Consider the following 15,003-nt stretch of genomic DNA (forward strand, 5'->3'; position numbering starts at 1 on the left):
TTTACAAAATAGTTACAACAGTTTACTTTCTAAAGAAGCCTGTTTAATGTAAACATTTCTGGTAAAATCACGACTTAAAGTTGTGTGAAGCCAATAAGCTGTTAAACGCAGCCTGTCACACATATAATTTGTACCAAAAAAGTCCTTTATTTTACCAATGCCTCTGCAAGGTTTATAGCAGTTCACTAATATGACCACATTTGGACTTTAAAACCAAGCTTTAATCAGTAATTTATTAGACACAAAGGCATAAAGAGAAGTATATATACGTGTGTGTGTGTATATATATATGTGTGTGTGTGTGTGTGTGTGTATGTATGTGTGTATATATATATATATATATATATATATATTTGGGTCCATATCCTGTAAAATACCACATAGAAATAGTTGTTAGGGAAATCTGGTTGCTGAACTAGGCGGTAAGTGCTACAATAGTTCAGAGGGAGATGGCACCCGTGTGGACTGAAATGGTTGGGGAAGACAGGTTTTGTCTTCTGGAAGTGGTGGAACCTGACAATGAAGAATGGTGGGACTTAGATACACAGAATAGCTGAGAAGAGCCTTCTAGACCTGGAGAACAGCATTCATAAGGATGTTTATCATAGCGTTGGAAAATGAGACTGGGCCAAAATTTCCAAGTATTATAGACTATATTTGTAAGCTAAATTCTGATGTGATGAGCGTCACTTGAAGGCAGGAGTTGAGGCCAGCCTGGGCAACATAGAGAAAATAATAAAATAATAATAAAATAAATAATAAATTCTGATGTGCCATTTCCTGATTTGCATTCAAATAAGTCAGTCCTAGGCAGGGAGTGATGGCTCACGCCTGCAATCCCAGCACTTTGGGAGGCCAAGGTGGCCAGTAGTTTGAGACCAGCCTGGTCAACATGGTGAAGCCCCGTATCTACTAAAAATACAAAAGTTAGTTGGGCATGGTGGTGCATGCCTGTAATCCCAATTACTTGGGGGGCTGGGGCAGAATTGCTTGAACCAGTGAGCCAAGATAGTGCCACTGTACTCCAGCCTGGGCAACAGAGCGAGACCCTGTCTCAAAAGAAAAAAAAAAAGAATTGTTTGTGGCTTGCATATCTAAGTATATTTAAAGAAAATTTACAAATATAATAATCATATAAATTCAGCTTTTTCTTGAACCCTTACTATGTAGAAGTCACCCTGCTAAATTTTATAAGGAATACAAGAAACAATAAGAAGGATGTACCCCCAAGTAAATCACAATTTAACTGAGAAAATATGATATACTTGTGCATCTCTGCATAATGAGAATATGTTCTGAGAAATGCATCATTACATGACTTCACTGTTGTGCAAACATCATAGAGTATACTTATACAAACCTAGGTAATATAGCCTGTACACATAACAGTACATGTTACTGTACTGAATACTGTAGGCTACTGTAACACAGTGGTAAGTATGTGTGTATATAAATATATCTAAACAGAGACAAAGTAATATAATCTTATGGGACCACCATCACATAAGCAGTGGTCGTTAACCGAAACATTGTTATACAGTGCATGATTGCATAGAAACACATATCTACCAGTGCAAAATTATTTGGCACACCTTTTACATAGCTTCTATTATCTAATCAGTGTCTTACAAAGAGTGGGCGCTCAATATTTATTTGCGAAATGAATGAAGGAAGAAGGAAAAGACCATTTCCAGGTGGAAGAGCCAGGGGAGAGTCCCAGAACCAGTGGTGACTCAAGCTGGGTTCTCAAGCGTGGTTAAGATTTAGAAGAATTGGGAAGAGATGAGAAACACTGCAGACAAGAAATGCAACAGAAACGTAAAGTATCTATTCTTGGCAAGTGAGATAAACATGTTCTCTGATTGCTAAAAATTAACTTTCCAAAATAGATAAATGTGTTATAACCAGGCACATAGCATAAAATAGCATACACATAGCATAACATGAGCCTACACAGACACATAGCAAAAAGTTAACAGTGCCCTCCAACAAGAGATAATTTTAGGACAAGACAAAAAATATATTCTAAAAGACAGCATTGAAAAGTAAATAAATTATATTCCAAAGAAAAAAATAAAGAAAGATGTAAAAGATTTTCCCCAATCTTAATGCTTTAAACTAGAATAGTAAGGGATGGAAAATATACCATTTCCTGAAATTTCTAAGAGATCTTAGTGATTGGGATCAATAGTAGCAAAACACTGGTAGATGCCAATTCTCTCCTGTGTAAAAGGTATGTGAGTTCAGTTCTGTGTGATTGCACAACGGTAAAGGTATTGCAAGCGTTCACAGATCGCTCACTCTGCACATAATACCTTTGCCCCAAATAACCCTCTGCACCATTTTTTTTTCCACTGAAAACTTTTATTGGTCTTTTGGATAGAAACGGGAATTTATTTGCCAGGAAGGATGATCCCATCATACTTCTGCTGGAACCAGCGCATCGCCTCCTCTTTGCTGATTCTGTGTTTGGCTCCAGTGCAGCCTGTCCTGCACTTCTTGTCTGCAATGCTAAAACCTGGCCTACCCAGCACCACATAGAAGTCCAGGCCGTAGATACCAATGCTTGGGTCATACTTGATGCCCAGATCGATGTGTTCTTGGATCCCAAAACCAAAGTTTCCAGTATCTGAGTTGTTTTTTCTTAACTCATACTCCCGCACCTTTAGACCCTTCTCCAAGATTTCTTCTGCCTTGGCCCCTCGAACTGTGCAGTGGACAGCAATCTTTTCATTTCTCCGGATGCCAAAGGATCTGACAGTGTATCTAGCTTTGGAAAACACAGGGGTCTGCCCTGTGAGCTGCTCCAAAACCTTGGCTGCTCGGGTCAGTCTGTCTCCACTCTTCCCAACACAGATGTTGAGACAGAGCTTGCGGATGCGAAGTTCCTGCATGGGGTTCTCCTTTTCACCTTGATCCTGTGCCATGATGGAGTGCAGGAAGAGAGCCTCTGCACCATTTATACAGTAAAAGAATTACAGCCTTTATTTTAGTAACTAGTCCCTAAAACATAAAGGCTTTCCTTCCTCTTTCAAGAATTCTAAACCATGAGATATGTACTATACTATACATATTGAACACATATAAAGAGATGAGAACACATGTGAAGATGCAGAACACATGTAGAGTTTTGTTATAATTTTTTCTCTCTTCAAAGCATTTGTATTTTTTGAATGAAAGAGGGCCCAATCATTACGTAATCCAAATCCTGAAACCTGCAGGTAGATATACAATAACTAAGGCATAAAGAATAGCAGATCTATTCACTGATTGGGAGTTGAAAACAAAAAAAGAAAAGAACAGGAGACAGGGAAAGTGTTTACCATGAGTTGTGGTAAATGAATCTATATATTATATTACAAGGTTTCTACATTTTGCATAAAGTGGAAACAACATTAACTAAAGTTGCTGTGAAAAGTTAAGAATGTCTATTGCATCCCTGTAGAAACCACTTACAAAAAAAAAATACAGGGGAAAGATTGCCAGAATGACCGAGGAAGAAGCACGGCAAATCCTTTCCCCAAAAAGCAATGATAAAATTCGACAAAATTATCAAAAACAACCATTTCAGTACACTGTAAATTGACCAAAGTCATACAACAACTTGAAAGGAAATTATTTAAAAAAAAATTACCAAACTTTAGTGAGCTCAGTGGAGGTCTGTGGTGTTTTACCCTGGGGCTGTTCCTATCCACCCTTTTCCCATAGCTCCATAGTGTGGTAGTTCTACCAAGGCAGAGCAGACCCTGAGACGTAGCTGACAGAAGGGGCTGAACTCCTTTGGACCAGAGCTTGAAATAAACCTATGCCCAGGAGCATTGTCAAAAACAATATGGATCTCAGTGGTAAACAATCAGGGAAGTCCAGTAATGCAGCTAGCCTGAGGTTGCAACACTGTTTGGGATAAACAACATACCAGCAGACCAACCAGAAGTTTACCAGTGTGATCTGGAGACTGAGACAGCCACAGTAGGCACTGATAAGCTCTCACACATCCCTGGGGGTCTGGAAGACTGCCTGCCTATGCATAATTGTGCATATGCTCAGGAGACGCCAGAGATGGCTTTAGCTAGCTATGTAGCTGACAGAATATGAGGCTTTATGACACAGATACTAAAATCAGCGCAGACTTGGCCCGGCATGGTGGCTCATGCCTGTAATTCCAGCGTTTAGGGAGGCCAAGGCAGGAGGATCATTTGAAGTCAGGAGTTTGAGACCAGCCTGGCCAACACGGTGACACCCCGTTTCTACTAAAAATACAAAAAGAAAATAATAATAATAGCTCAGGCGTGGTGGCATGCACCTGTAATCCCAGCTACTCAGGACGCTTAGGCAGGAGGATCACTTGAATCCAGGAGGTGAAGGCTGCAGTGAGCCAAGACCATGCCACTGCACTTCAGCCTGGGTGACAGAGTGAGACTGTGTCTCAAAAAAATAAAAAAATAAATAAAAGCAGGGTAGACTTGTAAACTGCCTGTACACTGCATGTGATCTTCACCTAAACACAAAATATGTCAGTTAAAAAGTAGAAGCTTTATTAGATCAAGGTGTTCAAGCACAACTTCTGACCACTCACTGGTTGACCAGTAAGCTATGATGGCCCAGGGTAACCCCTAGGAAATTAGGCATAAAGTGACAACAATGGTAACAACAATAATAATAATAACCGAGCAGAAACATAAGCTGCTGCATGTTGTGAGGGAGCCAGATTCCACAGAATTAGTTCATGCAAATCACTAAACAAACAAGCAAAACAGAAACCAGAACAACCTGCAGTTGAGGGGGACCAGAATTCAAACTTGGTATAGTACATTGTCTAAAATGTTCAGTTTTCAACAACAATTATGACATATGCAACGAAACAGTAAGTATAACTCATACACAGTGGAAGGGGATGGAAGCAGTCAATAGAGACCATCTCTGAGGGGGGCCAGATGTTAGATTTAGTAGACAAAGACTAAATACATTCAAAGAACTAAAGAAAATAATGTTTAAATAATTAAATGAAAGGATGACAGCAATATTTCAGCAAATAGAGAATACTGATGAAAAGAGAGAAATTATTAAAAAGAACCAAATGGAAATTCTGAAGTTGAAAAGTACAATAATTGGAATGAAAAATTTATGGTTCAATAGGTTTGAGATAGCAGAAGAAGAATCTATGAACTTGGAAGTAGATTCAATCTGAAGAAAAGAAGAAAAAGAACAACAAAATAAACAGAGCTTCACAGACCTGAAGGACACCATGCATATAATGACAGTACCAGGATGAGAAGAAAGGTGCAGAGAAAATATTTGAAGAAATAATGCCCCAAACTTATCAATTTGTGAAGAACCCAATCTACATATTCAAGCAGTTCAACTAATTCCAAACAGAATAACCACTGACATATCATGGATAAGTCATAGTGAAATTGTTGAAAGCCAAAGATCAGGACTGCCTCTGCCATCACTACTTTGAAACTCTTAATTTCTGAACAAATGACCTCACATTTTCATCTTCACTGGGTTCTGCCAAAGACAAAGAGAACATCATGAAAGCATCAAGACAAAAATAACTCATTATATACAAGGGAACCCACAATTATGTTAACAACTGAATTTTCATCAGAGTAAAGGCCAGAAGACAGGGGGATGACATATTGTAAGAACTAAAGGAAAAAAGAAAAAAACCTGTCAACCTAGAATTCTATATTCAGCAAAACTCTTCTTTGGAAATAAAGGCCAAATAAAGATATTCCAAAAAACTAAACAAACAAACAAAAAAGACTGAGATAATGTGTTCCTAGCTGACTTGCCTTATGAGAAATACTAAAGGAGTCCTTGAGGATGAAGGAAAATGACAGCAGATGATAACTCAAGTTCACATAAAGAAATAGGGCAGTCTCAAAGGTAGTTTATGTAAGTGTTAAATATATGTAACAATAAAAGACAGTATAAATATCTCTCTTTCTTTTTTCTTTTTCTTTTAGATATAGATCTCATTCTGTCACCCAGGCTGTAGTGCAGTGGTGTGATCATAGCTCACTTGCAACCTCAAACTCCTGGCCTCAAACCTCCCACTTCAATCTCCCGAGTAGCTAGGCATGCACCAACCCACCTAGCTAACTTTTTAAAAAATTTCTGTAGAGACAATGTCTCATCATGTTGCCCAGGATGGTCTCAAATTCCTGGCCTCAAGTGATCCTCCTCCTTTGGCTTCCCAAAGTGGTAGGATTAAGCGTGTGAGTCATTGGGCCCAGACTGGTTTTTTTCTTAATTGAAAATGAAACCATATGAAGTAATTATAAAGCTGTATTGTTGAGCTTATAAATTATAAAGATGTGATATGGATAACTATAACACAAAAAAGGAAGGCGAGAATTAAGCTATAGAACAAGGAAATGTTCCAAAGAGTAACTCTAATGTACAAGAAGAAATGAAGAGCAACAAAAATGGTAAATAGTTACAGATTTCAATATTTCAGTCTCAATATTTGATAAAAACTAGACAGAAAACAGCAGGGACACAGAAGACTACAGCAACACTAGCAACCAACTTGATCTAACTGATAGCTATAGAACACTCCACCCAACAACAGCAGAATTATTTTTAAGCACATATGGAACATTCTACAGGACACACCATAAGCTAGGCCATAAAGCAAGTCCAAATGAATTTTTAAAAACAGATGACTGAAATATTACAAAGTTTATTTTCTGACCACAGTGGAATTAAATGAGAAATCAACAACATTAGAAAATTTAGGGAATTTACAAATATTTAAAAATTAAACAGCACAGATAAGCCATGAAATAAGGCAAGAAAAAAGCACAAGGAAAATTGGAAAATATTTTTAATGGAACAGAGAAAAAAAACTATCAAAATATATGGGATGCAGCTAAAGCAGGATATATAAGAAAAATGTATACCTGTAATCACACCTTGAATAGAAAAGAATAATCTCAAATCAATAACCTAAACTTCCACCTTAATGAACTAGAAAAAAGAACCAAACTCAAAGCAATCAGAAAGAAGAAAATCATAAAGATCAGAGAGGAAATCAATGAAATAGGAAACAGAAAAGCAATAAGAAAAATCAATTTAATTAAAAGTTGATTCTTTGAAATGATCAAAATATTGGCAAAACTTTAGGCTGATGAAGAAAATCTGAGAAAACACAAATTACCAAAATAATGAAAGAGGAGACATCACTATTGACCTTACAGAAACAAAAAGAGTTGTAAGAGAATGCTATGAAGAACTTTATGCTAACCAATTAGACAACTTAGATGAAATGGACAAATTCCTAGAAGTATAGGAGTTGCCAATACTGATTCAACAAGATATATAAATTCTGAATAGATCTATACCGAGTAAAGAAATTGAATTTGTAATTTTAAGTCTTCCCAAATGAAAAGAATCCCAGGTCCCGTTGTTTTCACTGGAGGATCCTATAAATCATTAAAATAATACTTAATACTATCCTTCATAAACTCATAAAACAGGGATGGAAAGAATATTTCCCAACTTATACTATGAGACCAATAATAACCTGATACCAAAATCAAAGACATCAAAAGAAAATTGCAGACCAATGTTCCTCATGAGGTTAGATGCAAAAATTCTCAGTAAAATATTAGCAAACTGAATCTAGCAATATACAAAAAGAATGCTATATTATTACCATGTGGAACTTATCCCAGGAAAGCAAGGTTGGTTTAACATCTGAATTATCAGTTAACGTAATACACCATATAATAAAGCTCAGAGCCAGAAAGAGCATCATCTCAACATCTCAACAGACCCAGAGAAAGCACTGCACAAAATTCAATACCCATTCATGATTTAAAAAAACAAATTCTCAGCAAACTAGGAATACTTTGCTGTTTTAAAACAGCAAGATGTTTGAGACTTAGGATGAAAACTTTAAAAGTTGTAAATGTTGATGGAACATTTGAAATACAAATATTGCATTCAAGAAAAATAAACTTTGACCTGAGGATTAATAGCAAAATAAACGTTTGTGAATATTTCAAGTATAGTCAGACTATAAAACTAGTGTTCTGATATGTGAATAAGCTCTGAGGTTAATGTGGTAAGAGTGTGGTTTAATTTGCTTAGCATGGATCCACATAACTCCATTATAACCAGTTTAAAAAAATGAAAAAGAATATAAATATATTTCTACATTATAAACAAATTGGTTTTAGTTGAATAGTTTTAAATGAACTAAAGAAATTCACCATTTATTTGATCATAATTTAAACATAATTTTTGTATTAAAAGTACCTTTTTTAAAAGGCTGTTCATGGGATTTAAGAAAGAGTCTCTAATATGTGTTTACTTTTTTACATAAGGTTTGTAGCCAGCCCTCTAAGGTTCCTAAGTAATATTTAAAATTGTAGAGTCTTGCTTTGTCGCCCGGGCTGGAGTGCAGTGGCGTGATCTCAGCTCACTGCAACCTCTGCCTCCCTGGGTTAAAGCGATTCTCATGCCTTAGCCTCCCAAGTGGCTGGGACTACAGGCATGCGCCACTATGGCCAGCTAATTTTTGTATTTTTAGTAGAGACAGGGTTTCACTATGCTGGCCACTATTTTTGTATTTTTAGTAGAGACAGGGTTTCACTATGTTGGTTCACTATCTCGGACTTCTGGCCTCAAGTGATCCACCTGCCTTGGCCTCCCAAACTGCTAGGATTATAGGTGTCAGTCATCGTACCCGGCCTAGAATTTTTTTTCTGTAATTCCTCCAAGTTTTTTTTTTTTTTTTTTAAGTAAGGAAGAAGAGTATCCTTGAAATGGTATTGTTTGGGATCTAAGTAGTTATTTAAGTTTAAACAACATACAAATTAAAATGATGTCAAAATATAAGAACAACAGGCTGTTTAAGTCATCATACATAGGCAATCTTGTTTATTCCAAATTGATAAAATTCGGGTGTGGGGGGCTGACCCCTCTGACTAAATTTGCAAGGGACTGATATGACAGAATGTCATGGTTTTATTTAACAAATGGAACATCTTCCTGCAAGTGGGTTACATATCTCTATTCCCCTAGAGTATTCTGTTTTCCAGCATTAAGACACTGGGAAAGTGAGTTGCTAATCAAAAGGTTATTTGGCTCTGAATCAGAATCACAGAGAGAAAGTTCGATGATCTTAAAGATTTTTCCTGAGGGTAAGGGAAAAGCCCAAAGAACTAACTCTTCTCCAGGACAGAGTAGGTCTTTCTGGTGATGAAAGGCCACGTCCACCAGATACAGTAGCTGTTAACATTGAAAAGTGCTGCATCAACCTTAACAAATGTGTATACTGTCAACTGTCCCTACTTAAGATTCCAAGCATTCATTAAATAAGAGAATTCACTTAGAAGGAACTCCACTGTGATTTCACATCATTCAGTTCTGTGGCTGCTTTGCAGCCTTTTTTAGGAGCATTCCTCTCTGAGGATGACATTGCTTGGACATGACTGTCTCAGGTTTCCTTCAGAACACACTGTCGCACTAACTCTTGGAACACTGACTCTCCAAGCCATTACAAGTTGATTGTAACCAGTTTCACTCTCTAATTTTTTGAAATATCAATATATGGAGGTAACACATTCAGAAAACCAGTTCTCCATTAAGCTTTTAAGTTCCCTTCATAAATCTTATTCTATTTTAGGAATCGTTCTCAAGGGACTTTGATTAATGTTTTATCCCATTTACAAAACCAGTTAAACAACTTTAAATGTTAAATAGCGTTCATATAATTAATATAATTTTACTTTTATTCATGCTGTTTTATCATTTCTTTTTTACTTTTCTACTTTTATAAAATCACACCTACAGAAATGTAAAAGAGTACAATGTTCACACATACACCCTTCACCTAGATTTGCCCATTATTAACATTTTGCCACATTTGCTTTATTTCTCTATAAAATTTTTTTTCTGAGTCATTTGAAAATAAAATGTAGATACCATGACATTTCATCCTTCAGTGTTTCAGCATGCATTTATGGGAAACAAAGACATTTTCCTAGATAACCACCAAGTTATTCTCACATCTAAGAAAGTTAACATTGATACAATAACAGTGTGTAATACGAAATCCATATTAAACTTTACTTAATTTACCTAATTATTCCTGAAATGTCCTTTAGAGTTTTTTTTAAATCTGATATCTAATCACAGAATATGAATTGCATTTGGTAGTCCTGTCTGAACAGTCTTCTGCTTGCGCTTGCTTTCATGACTTTTTTTTTTTCAAATGAGACAGGGTCTCGCTCAGTTGCCTACACTAAAGTGCAAGTGGTACAACCCCAGGCTTAATCAATCATCCCAGCTCAGCCTCCTGAGTAGCTGGGACCACATGCATGTGCCATCCCATCCAGCTATTTTTTGTAGAGATAGGGTTTTGCTGCTCAGGCTGGTCTCAAACTCCTGGGCTCAAGCCATCCTCAAGCCTTGGCCTCCCAAGGTGCTGGGATTACAGGTGTGAATCATTACACCTGGCCATGCCTTTTTTTTTTTTTTTCTTGAGACAGTTTCACTCTTGTTGCCCAGGCTGGAGTCCAATGGTGCGATCTTGGCTCACTGCAACGCAGGAGAATCACTCTTGCATTCAAGTGATTCTCCTACTTCAGCCTCCTGAGTAGCTGGGATTACAGGCACCCGCCACCATGCCTGGCTAATTTTATGTATTTTTAGTAGAGATGGATTCTCACCATGTTGGCCAGGCTAGTCTTGAACTCCTGACCTCAGGTGATCCACCCACCTCGGGTGGATCAAAGTGCTGGGATTACAGGTGTGAGCCACCATGCCTGGCCGCCATTAATATTTTTGAAGACTCAGACCAGTTGTCTAATAAAATGTTCCACAGTCCAGATTTGTCTTACTTCCCCATGATTAGATTCAGCATAAACATTTTGGCAAGAATATTACAAGCAGTGTGCGCTTCCAGTGGCATCCAGGACATGAGGAAGAATATATTAGATTTTCCCATTATTGCTGACACTAATTATGACCACACAGTTGGGGTCGTATTCATCAGATTTATCCGCATAAAAGTACCTCTTCTCCTTTTTAAATGAAGTAGTACTTTGAGAATACGTGTTTCATTTCTTAACTTCCCACTCGATGGTGAAAATGCCTTAATCAACAATTACATTTGGTAGTTGCAAAATGATACTTTCCTCATTCTCTCTTTCTGCATTTTAGCTGGCATCCTTCTATGAAGATTTTTTGTTTTGCTTTTCTCTGCACCCTCCTCAACCTCTTTTTCTTTGATAATCCCTATGGAGTTCCATTCTCTTTCTATTCAATGGTACCATCTTATCTATTTGATACTCAAATTTTGCCAGATTTGCCCGAGAGCCCCTCCAAATTGCCTCACGTGTCCTTTGTCATATACAAATAATTCCAAACCAATTGCAAAAGTATAGAATTTCCTAATTGTTTTACTGATCAAGATTTGTCCTATCTATGGCTCCACCAAAGGTATCCTTCAAGTCACACAGGGTGTTTGGGAGAAAGCTAAATACCTGAACAAAATCAGGCTTCTCTTTTATGAAAGCTAAAGGGTAAGAGCCGGTGGGTTTAGGCTTGGTTGATAATCAACAGCTCAGCAAATTTGATGTGATCATGTATTTTAAGAAACATGAATCAGCAAATTCCAATCCAGAGAACACTGATGGAGCACTGGTTATTTTCCTACCTAGCAAGCCACTCTTTGGGAACTTCCATCTCTCCGTGGGTCTCTAGAAGTCAGTGTTGTTTTTTGAGGGTGGGACAGCCCTTGCCTTTTTGAACAGTTGAGCAGAAGATTTATTTGCAGAGGTCCCACAGAACCCCAGGGGCTTAGTTAAGGTTGTCTACCCTGGCAAGTACCTAACATCAGCCAGTTCATTTCTAAGAGATGAGGTTTCGTTATGTTGTCCAGACTGAAGTGCGGTGGTACTCCACAGGTGCAATCATAGAACACTGCAGCCTCGAACTCTTGGGTTCAAGTGATCCTCCTGCCACAGCCTCCTGAATAGCTGGAACTACAGGCACACACCGCCATGCCCAGCTAGTTCTTTAATTTTTAACACAAGTAGCCTGAGGATTTTCCAAACCAAAACACGTTAGAATCATGTTTATTTCTGGACAGTCTCCAAAGACTGGTGGGTTTTATCGGTTTTTCCAAAAATTTCAAATATATGAGGGTGAGAACATGACAGCCTGGTCAGTCTAAATCCCTAAGAATCTTTCTGACAAATGGAACCACAACCCCAGGGAGACTGTGAATTCAATCCAAGGCTAGTCTTCCAGAAAATATGCCATATACCACAGTGCTGGGCATGGATTCCCAGGTTACCAGCGGAAATACTTGTCACAGTGACAACATCAAGAATTTCTATTTCAAATCTGTCAGGGTATTTTTGTAGACCTTACAAAAACTTGCATTTTTAATTTTAATATGCAATTAATTTTTTCCTTAAGTTGTATATCAGCAGATAACTTACTGGTGTTTTAAATCAGCTTTGTAAGTGTAATCTTTAAAGACAGTTTAATATTTAACACCTCTTTTAAAATAAATGCTGTATGTGATCTAACTCAACAAAAATTTATTTTTGAGGCACCTTATACCCATGGCAATTTAAATGATCAAACTACAAATTCAAGTACAATGATATCGGACATATGTTGGTGCCTCCCTGCATCCATATTTTTCTTTCCCCTCTCCAACAGCCCTGGGTTTCCTTGAAGGGGACCCATATGGTTCTGAAGAAGTTGATTCACTGCTTTGGCCCCAGTGACTGATCAAGAATGGGCACAGAACCTCAGCCATTTCAGCTGGAGTGAATCTCAGGGCTAGTCTGACAATGCTGAGACATGTTTTCTTTTCCTTGCTAGGTAGGAACAAGGTTTCAGGTGACCCAGGAGCTTCTGGTCTTTACTTTCGGTTATGGGAGCATTGTTCACTCACTCATTCATTCATTTATTCAACCAATATGGATGAACATCTACTGTGTGCCAGATGAGAAAACATAACATTGAATAAAACATGGTCAGTGACTTTAAGATATTTATATTTTAACGCAGGAAACAGGGAGGTGTAATGGGAGAGGGGTCTCATAGGGAACAAATTCTTGATATGAATCAGACTGCCTGTTTCAGGATATCTGAAATAGAAGTGGATGTATCTGGGCACCCTTTTTATAGTCAATATATTTTAGTATATCAGGCTGCCCTGAATCACACAATTATCTGTGGTTTTGGTGAAATGTCTTGCAGCAACCCAGCTGCAAAAAGGACAGTTGCAAAGCCTCCTCTGTCGCTAGTGGCTTCATTCAAACCTTCACTTGGAATCAGTTTTCTGGTTACATATAAATACTCGGACAATAATACCAACTATATTACGGTATGGCATGGTATATGAATAATACCACCTTTCATTATTAAAGAGGCAAATAAAACAATATACTGAATGTGCGTTAAACATCATCTAGGTACATCAGTGTAGTGTGGCAAGTTAAATATATATATATCATCTGGGGACAGACAATAATCCTTTGTGTCCTGGTTTTTTTACAGGATATATTTCTTTATAAAAGATTGGGATGCAAACCACATACTCACCATTACCACAATAATGTTACCTGGCCCACATGATTTGATTATGCAGGGAATATACAAAATATCAGAGAATCTAGAGCAGGTATTCTCAACAGGTAGGCTGGGTAAGGAATCCCTTTCTAGGGAGTCTTATTAGAATCATCAGGGTAGTTTTCCCAACTTAGCAACTCACATGTCACAGTGGGACTTCCATCTGGGGCCCTCCCTCAAAAGCACTAGCGTTTTTTTCACTCTTACTGAATGTGTTCTCTCACATTATGAGAGACATAGAAAAAACATTGAGGCCTCCTTGTGAGCTGCAGTGTGCAGAGAGGGAGATAAACAACAAATTGTCCAGCTGATGGATAACCAGAATCATTAAATCATGGTATATGTCATTTATGTGTATGAGCTTTGATCACTATATTGTTTAATGTTGGCCAAAGCTATAAACACACAAATAATCATTATTGATTACAAATTTGAATTCTGGTGTAAAATTTATGCATCAACTCTTGCAGAGAGTTCATATCAAATGGCTTGTTATTGCCAAGGAAAATGCCCCTTTGACTGGGTCACATATAAAACTCAATTTGTCAGCCTGGGCAACACGGTGAGGCTCTGTCTCTACAAAAAAAATACAAACAATTAGCCAGGTGTGGTGTTGCGTGCCTGTGGTCCCAGCTACTTGGGAGGCTGAGGCAGGAGGATCTGCTTGAGCCTGGGAGGCAGAGGTTGCAGTGAGCCGAGACAGCACCACTGCGCTCCAGCCTGCGTGACACAGCAAGACTGTGTAAATCGATCAATAAAACAAAAATCAACTCAGAGGTAAACGATTTATTTGCTCACTAGACATCCAGATCTAGACAGGTGGCTCACTATGAACCTGTGAGTATCTAGCAAGATTAATATTACTAGTTGCCTAAGTATTTCACCCTAAGCTTTAGAAAAGTGGGAGCAGATATGAGTAGAAGATTCCAGGGTAGTTGAGGTGACAGCAAAAAGGGGCAATGACTGTGAATAAAAGTCCTCATAATAAAGTTTTCTTGGTTGTAAATTACATCAAAAGACTATAAAGAACTAGCAAATTACAGTTAAGAGTGACTTTTACATATTCTGCCAACCTCAAATGTGTTGAAAACAGTTCTCCCTCTCTCCCTTTCATCCCTGAAACTGATTCAGGCTTCAGTTCACCCTTTTACTGAACTGTGAATGAGCCTCTTAGGACATCAACTCGTGAGGTGAAGAGAGTTCAGCATATGCTCTCCCAACAGATGTTCTAGCACCACGGCAAAGAGTTACAATGTGATTCTTATCTTTCTGCATACTCCTACTACATAGCTGTAGTAGGACTTCTAAAATTAAAGCCTTAAGATTTTTTTAACCCACCTTTTAATTAACCCTCAAAAGATCCAGCCGGGTTTTTAAAATTTGGACTATGTT

General features: G+C 37.8%; 1 protein-coding gene across 1 annotated transcript; it reads right to left on the bottom strand.

Annotated features, from left to right (window-relative positions):
• Positions 1-2,342: 2,342 nt before the first annotated feature.
• On the bottom strand, positions 2,343-2,995 carry LOC108526397 (60S ribosomal protein L11-like). Its single transcript, XM_017867125.1, has one exon. It carries the CDS (start codon positions 2,925-2,927, stop codon positions 2,394-2,396), a length of 534 nt encoding a protein of 177 aa, XP_017722614.1. The 5' UTR covers positions 2,928-2,995; the 3' UTR covers positions 2,343-2,393.
• Between the last annotated feature and the right edge of the window lie 12,008 nt (positions 2,996-15,003).

This window comes from Rhinopithecus bieti, unplaced genomic scaffold (assembly GCF_001698545.2).
Source record: "Rhinopithecus bieti isolate Rb0 unplaced genomic scaffold, ASM169854v2 scaffold_2554, whole genome shotgun sequence".
In the NCBI taxonomy this organism is placed as follows: domain Eukaryota; kingdom Metazoa; phylum Chordata; class Mammalia; order Primates; family Cercopithecidae; genus Rhinopithecus; species Rhinopithecus bieti.